An 8,181-nucleotide genomic window follows, 5' to 3' on the forward strand; every position below is an offset into this window, starting at 1 on the left:
ATATATATATCAAGACGCACAAACTATATTATAATTATAAAAATTACAATTATAAAAATAGAAAAACTACAAAGCGGAGGCTTAAGAAAAATTAAGGCCACTGTCCCAGATATATGTATGAGATAAATTATAAACATGGTAAGGGTATTACGGATGTTGTAAGAATTAGAAGTATACAATAGATATCAAAATGATAAGAAGCAGAATGTACATATCTATTATCTATTATAAATTATAAATAATAAATTTTAAATTCTAAATATAAATTTAAATATCCATATTAATAATCAATATTAATATTATATCACGTCAAATCAGTATTATAAGCATATGAAAGCTCAAATATAAAGATATTTAAGATTATATACCGCGGAAAACTATACGTTGAAAGACGGAATATATAATATAATAATATAAGATAAGGATTTCAAGTTTATAAATAAGCTTAATGAACCCATTATATTAAAATAAAGGACAAAATAAAACACAAGGCGGAAAGAAAATAAGACAAGAGAAGGCTAAATTTGCAAAGAACACCAAATAAGACCTGTGTATAAATAAATGTTCATGCAATAAATAAAAACTGTCAAGTGATCAAGGGTCCAGACGAAATTAGAGTCAATCAGCACGGTGATTATACAAATGTAACGGGTATATTATAACAATCAACTGTAACCAAATATGTGGGAAGACAGGTCAGATATGTGACCTGCATACGTAGGTAATTATGTTCGAAGAGCAGGGATAAGAGGTGCAAGAGAATAGGGTGATCGGTAGTGGTTAAACACCAAGGGACTAGGGGAATATGTAAGCTGTTTAAAGTATTTCAATGTGCGACGAATTTTATGAATACACGATAATCAATGTTCCCATCTACTATTAAGTAAGTTCTCATTATCTTTATTCTTTAATATTCCGTATAGCTCAGTGCAGCGTAGTTTGCATCCATATCTGTTATTAGAATACAGTCGAGCCCCACAAATGATGTTCTATATAATAGCAAATTTAACATTATTGTCCTTAAGATGCCAAATTTTCATAGATAATGAGGTATTATTGGCCTTGTGTGTGTCGTAACGAGGAAAGATGGATGCGCAATCTCGCCTTGAAGTCACAAAAACAACCTATGTAGGTAAATGCATTAGTGTCAGCTATAGTATACATATTCTTAGTTAAACAGTCTCCTCTAAGTGGACAATTCATTTTATCGCGACTATTGCAATTATTAGGGGTCACCTTGTTGTTATTATATGCCTCATAGCCAATATTGTTAACTTTTATATTATTGTGAGTATTACTAGTAATGCCAACGTAGTTACCATGGACGCTAATAAAGACTTTGTTTACCTCATTTATGCTGTTATCATTTTACGCATACCAAGGCCATCGATCGCCCCGTTATGATTCATCCCACTAGGAATTTTATAACTAAAATAACTAATATCATTATAGTCACGAGGCAGCAGGTCAGGGGGCACTAAAATGGCAGCCTGCTTCCCAGTTTCATTAACTGCATACGGAGTGTTTACACTATTTGATATTATCCAGTTGGTAGTACAAAGGCGTAGGAAGGTAAAACCATGATTCAACCAAGTGTAGGTCATGACTCCTGCCGGTATGTGCACTCGAGCGTGATAATCCAAAGCTGTCGTTACTTACAGTTCCAAGCAGTCCATTGCTACTACTACTACTAGTATTAAGTACAATCCCATTCATACCACTGGTACGGATGGGGTGCTACGATTAGAGGTAGCATTATTCTGGCTAGCATTAAGGGACAACTTCGAATATATGTTACTCTTGTTATTTTTATTTTTATGTTCTACTGTTATTTCATAGTTACGGGCTAATACAATATTTCGTTTATTCAAACCCGCCATTATCGAGTTTCGATTTGGGAGGGTGGAGTATGAAACCCTAACTTTCCTTCTAGAGGAGATACGGCTGTATCTGTGCGCGGGCGGGGGCTGTGAGTGAAATTCTTCTCTAATATCTGGAAGGACTGACCCTCTTCCAAATTTGGCAATACAATGCTCCTACTTCCACCCCTTTGTCACCTGTCTTCATTTGTTCTCTATTCTACTGACATGTTTCTATCTTCTCCCATCTTCCCCATACAATAGCCATTCTTTCAGTGCTCTGCTTGTTATAACGAGAAATAGCTGATGAAAGTAGCATTAATTTTCTTAGCTCGTTCAATTTTCTTCAAGTGACCAATGAAGCGATTGAGTAAACTTATCAATAATGTACCTATAATGACTATTGGAAACAGTTGTAAGCCAAATTTGCTCCAATAAAGGAAAAATATGTAATGACCATTATTTTTAAACTTGTTTCTTATATATCACTATGTGTAAAAACGAGTTTGTCTTGAACCCATCCACGGATTTCCTATATAGAATTGTGATGAACCATAACCTTGGATCCTACCACAGGATTACCTAGAGTTCTTCACTAATCTAAGTCATATTGTTAGCCTGGTGTGTCAATAGAGAGCTTATGAATTATTTTGTCCAGGTTGAAAATCCCTTACTATTTGTTCTCTCTCTCTTTCTCTCTCACTCTCTCTCTATCTCTCTCTCTCTCTCTCTCTATCTCTCTCTCTCTCTCTGTATATATATATATATATATATATATATATATATATATATATGCTTGTGTGTGTATATATACATGTATGTATTTATATATATGTGTGTGTATATATGTGCATACATGCGTACATCCACTTATGTATTTTATAATTTAATTCTGGTAACATTTTAGGCGAAAGACATGCATCTTTTATTCGGAGAACTCAATTGGTTTGTAACATATCTGGTAAGTTACCGAATTTTTTTGATTAAATTTCCTTTAAATGTTTGATATTAGTGATTTTGGATGTGCCAAATTGATGGCTATTGTAATCGTTCATGTAAGAAAAATTCTTATATTTATAGTTTGTTTTACTAAAAAGAAGTATGTTTATTGCTTAGTGGATTTACGGCATCGGGACAGGCATTAAAATTTAGCGTATACATAAATTCTTCTTTTCAATATATCTATTATATTTTTTTATATCACATTATAGTTGCTTATATGTTTGTAATCAACATATTCCTCAGTTTCTCTACAATATACAGTTAAAGAAGCACATATGTAAATATACAGCAGTACAGACATCCTTAGTCATAGAGGAGCTAAGGTGTTTGAAAAATCGGAGTATTCAACAGTCTGTTATTTTATATTTCAAAGTTTAATTACGACTTGTTAGAGATGTCATCCAAAATTCTGAAGAGACCAGAAGTAACTTCTATTTTCAAGATGAAACTTCATGTAAATTGTAAACCCAAATTTTCCGTGCAAGAAGAACAGAATTTCCTGTCATGTACTCACGAGAATATTCTTGTCAGGACTTTTCAGCGGAGTGCGCAGTGTACACTGATTTCTATGAGTCCTTAGAGATAATAACAAGGGAAAGTTGTTGCACTTCTGCGCATGGGTTTCGGAAAGAATGTAGATGTTGGACATATCAGCTTTTAAAAACTCAATGATAAGACTTATGTACGTTCTGCGAATGTTGTTGATGATAACTCTACATTGCTATGCAATATTACTTTCAAGATATTTAGAGTTAAGCGAGTACAAACTGGGCTTACTGAAATTGCAGCCCATATAGGTTTGGTTGATATCTCTGTCATAGGTTATGTTAGTAGGGTTGCTATCCCTACGTTGGGGGATATTGTTATTTTTGAAGTGAGTGCCAGTGGTGCAATTGATTGTTTTGTTAATATTAATATTATGGTGTATCCTTGTAAAGAGTTGCTAGTTACGTGGCTGTTATCATTATCATTGGCACTACTGTTATCATTATTATTGGCACACACACATACACACACACACATTCTCTCTCCTATTCTTTCTCTCTCTCATCCACAGTTGTTTTAATATCTGCGACTAATTTACTGTCTTCTTTTTCAATGACTCTTTTAGATTTTTTTTACTAGATTTAAAAACCTTTTCTTTGCTAACCCATATGGATTATTTGATACCAAATCAATTCTACTTACCACCCTCCAAGCCAATCCACTTCAAAGATTTAATTACATAGATGATCTCGCCGAGTTTTCTTACACATGTTGTAACTACATGTGGCCTCTTAATCCCCCGATTATCTATAGAAAAACATAGATATAGAAAGAGGAGTATGTCCCTCGATTAAGAGGCTAGAAATAGTTCTTCGTCTGTATATTTCTCCATTTACATACCTCTTTCCATTGTGTCTTTCTATTGATATATTTTCGACTCTACTTAGCTCCCACAGCCTCAGTAAATAGTACGCTTTTATTCTGATAAAATAACTAATATAACACCTTAGTTATTGTTTATATAAAGCCTCCAGAGACATTCGGTTTCAGTGAATTACTATCTAGGTTATATATGCATATTCATCTCTATTATACAAACAACCCCACTCACTTTGCTCTCCTTAAATTGCGTAGTATTTTACCTTGTTTCTCAAACTCGTCCATACTACTATTTTGAAAACCATATGATTTCTTGTTACCAAGATATTCTCGAAAGAGATGTTTCCAGACTCTGAATTTAATATTTATTTCCGTTTTGCTTTTCTCCAATACATTTGCATGAGTACTTCTCCGTGGAATTTTAAGTCCCTTTGCAAAGGCAAATAGCGATCTGTAATATCAGATGAAATGATTATAAATCATAGAGATAAACTATATGATCATATATACATGCATATATGTGCATGTGTGTGTATATGTGGGTGGGTGTGTGGGTGTGCACGCACGTGTGTTGTGCGCTTGCGTATGAGAGTGCAAAGCAATACACATTTAAGTCATCATTTTAGCATTCTTTTAATATCTTTCTGAAGGTAAAGAAATATAGGTGTGAGAATATATTATTGAGGTGTCATGGTGAGAATATATTATTGAGGTGTCATGGTGAGAATATATTATTGAGGTGTCATAGGTCTCTGACCACGTCGTCACGATGGCTCACAACTGTTTTTAAGCGGTAACAAGAGATATAATTTTGTTCTATCGGTGTACTGCACGTTAGATGGAGGAATAATAGAAAGTAATTCTATTATACAGGCATTGAAAATGGTTCCAATTAAGAATCTTCATTTCAAGAAGACACTGCAAGTGCCAGGTCATTTATATAAATATTTTTCGCCATCACATGCACAATAGCTTGTGGAGTAGATGTGAAGATGCAATTATGTATTACTAAAAGCATACATTTCTGTAACACGAATGATTAATTGGATAGTAAATGTGAAAATGCCTCATCAATATTTTCCTGAAGTATTTTAATCTAATTTGATGGGACACAGCCGAAAGTTTCCAATAAAATAAACGCGAATATAGGTTCCATTTTCAATTGCATCATCAGTAACATAAATGTTATAAGAGAAACATTTGCGTTTTCCCTTCCCTCTAAATATCTAATTTCATGTGTTATTAAGAAATGATATTTTTGTTCTGATGATAATGGAAATCATTAAATTAATTACACATTATACATGATATCTAATTCATAATTTAGCCATATTTGGAGATATTATGTGAGCAGTGGACTTTACGTGATGTCGACCTACTAGAAAATAGATAGTTGCTTGAAATTAATACATCTAAGAAAACATAGTTTCATTACCACTATTTTAAAAATTAAATATATTTAATTTAATTTTAGAATTTTCGTGCCCTTGAAAGTACGATTTCTGATAAATCTTTGACCAATATTTATGGATTGGAACTAGTCAATGAATCGATGATTCCAAAAGGTTAGTAAGTATAACTTTCATGTTTAGAATCAGCAGAAAATATATTTCTAAATAATATATTTTGATTAATTTAGATATTATAGATTTGTTACATATGATGGTTTTGATTGAGCACATGCAAAATTTTTAACCACCTTAATATAAATGCTCTTGCATCAAATATTTGTGTTATTTTAATTATTAAATATAATTAGATTTAATTATACTTCACGCATAATAAATTAAACTAATTAAACTTCACGCATAATAAATAACTGAAAATGTCATTTACCCGTTATTTTATGAAATTTGATTTTTAACTATTTTTATTTTTATTATTTAGAAATAATCTCAGACCACCCTGAAAAGTCAATATTAGATATTGCTGTGACAGTAGATTTAATTAACATACTTTTACACATCAGTGGTAGAAAATGTCAGACTAAGCCAGAACCTGAAAAGTTTAACAAAATGGTAAGTTAGCCTCTATTAAAATAAACTTATTCTGTATGGCTTGCAATAAATTCCATAGGATGAAAAATATTTCAAATGAATGATTTATTTCGCGGAAGCGGAAAAAAATTTAGTCGAAATGAAATTCATTATTATGCTTGCAGTGAAGTAAACAATTGTAAACACAAATCCAAAAATAATGTGGCATTTTATTTTAAGATAATATTCAGTCCAAATGTTTACATTTTAAATTTAGGACCACCATTAATTTTGTATAAAAATATATCAGAAATTTAAAAAACACTAAAACATTTTAAAAGTAAAATTGCTTTATTTTTTGATTTTTTTATATGGTGTAGCACACAATTAAATCTACGCAGAGTTTTAATTGATCAATTTTATTCAAATATTTGAATTTTGAGTCTATATATAAAATTGATCAATAAAAAAATCAGCACTGATTTTCCCCGTTAAACACTAACTTTTTCTTGAAATATTGGGGAAAATGAAAATATTCAGAATACATCGATTAAAATTTTATTGCTAAAGAATGTAGTACCAGCTACATTCTTGGGTAATGATAACTGCAGTTAAAACTTGTTTGAGAACAACACAGCTCTCTTGGCCCAAATTCGCAAAAATAATGCAACAGAGTAGAGTCAAAAATGTTATGCAACCTCAATAAAACGTGCCTTATCTTTTAAAATCGAAGCTATAGATGATAAATGCGTGTAGAAATATGAAAGAATAATTATAATTTTATGGAATGATTATTTTGAAATATATTCTTGAAACTATTCTGAAATAAATGAACAAAATAAATATCAAAGAGAATATTTTAACTATAAGGGACATTTCTTTGTTTTCAAATAATTAAATCGACACTCAAAAGCATATTTCTAAAACTATACATAAAATTCCAATAATTTTCGCGATAATCGACGAAAAAAAAAAGACCGAAAACTGTGTATAGCTGTATAGATGAAATGATAGATTATACAACGTAAACTTTTGCTGTCACAAGTAACGTTATATAAATATATGGACCGGCAAGCTTAATTTGAAAACATTTTTATTTTCTAACAGGAAGTTCCTTATGTAGGAGCCCTTGGTTATTATTTTCTTCAGAATGACAGACGTACCAATTACATCATTAAAATCCAAACTCCCAAAAGTCTGGTGAGTAATATATATTTCTCAAATTCAAATACCGTGTATAATGAATATGTATCCCTTTAATAACTTTAGTCGAAATAAAGTTAAATGATTTTGATAACTTCCAATAAATTCAGTATTATTTTGATCACAAAGACTGAGTTACATTGCTATTAAAGTCATATCTTTATCTCTGGATCTCAGCACGTATCCAGAGCTACACGAAATAATTCAGCAATCTAGACAAGATGATAATCCAGAAAGCGATTAAATACTTTCACTGATTTTTCTCTTCCTTTAGGTTGGTAGTATTAATGTAACAGACACTGGAGTTTCGGTAGAAGTTCAAAGGCGAGAGAAGAAAGAAGGTATTTCACCTTTTGGAAAAAATGAAACTCTTCGTATAGTCATGGGTGAGGTACGTAGACAATATTAAATTATTCGTGGAATGTAAACCACAGCGCAAAAAAGACGGTTAGTAGTGTTATTTAAACAGCTGCATATCAGTTTATTGAACGCGCGTGACCTAGTAGTCAAGGTATTGCACTCACTATCACAAGATTGTGTTTCGGTTCCCAGACTGGACGGTGCATTGTGTTCTTGAGCGAAACGCTTCATTGCACGTTGTTTCAACCTGCTCAGTTGTAAATGGGTAACCCTACCATGGACTGTCATTCCGTTCTGGGGGAATGTTGACCTGCGCACCAAGTCATCAGGGTAGTATCGTTCGAAAGCTACAGTGATGTGAGGAAGCGTATTGTAACACACACACACACACACACACACACACACACACACACACA

General features: G+C 32.2%; 1 protein-coding gene across 1 annotated transcript in view; it reads left to right on the forward strand.

Annotated features, from left to right (window-relative positions):
* Positions 1-8,181, forward strand: part of LOC106873438 (glutamate receptor ionotropic, kainate 2) — a 79,416-nt gene that overhangs the window by 41,866 nt on the left and 29,369 nt on the right. The window contains exons 5-9 of the mRNA XM_014920796.2: positions 2,767-2,820; positions 5,701-5,791; positions 6,114-6,244; positions 7,310-7,402; positions 7,680-7,796. Of these exons, the coding sequence (XP_014776282.1) occupies positions 2,767-2,820; positions 5,701-5,791; positions 6,114-6,244; positions 7,310-7,402; positions 7,680-7,796 (486 nt within the window). The remainder of the gene's footprint in view (positions 1-2,766; positions 2,821-5,700; positions 5,792-6,113; positions 6,245-7,309; positions 7,403-7,679; positions 7,797-8,181) is intronic.

This window comes from Octopus bimaculoides, chromosome 6 (genome assembly GCF_001194135.2).
Source record: "Octopus bimaculoides isolate UCB-OBI-ISO-001 chromosome 6, ASM119413v2, whole genome shotgun sequence".
Lineage (NCBI taxonomy): Eukaryota > Metazoa > Mollusca > Cephalopoda > Octopoda > Octopodidae > Octopus > Octopus bimaculoides.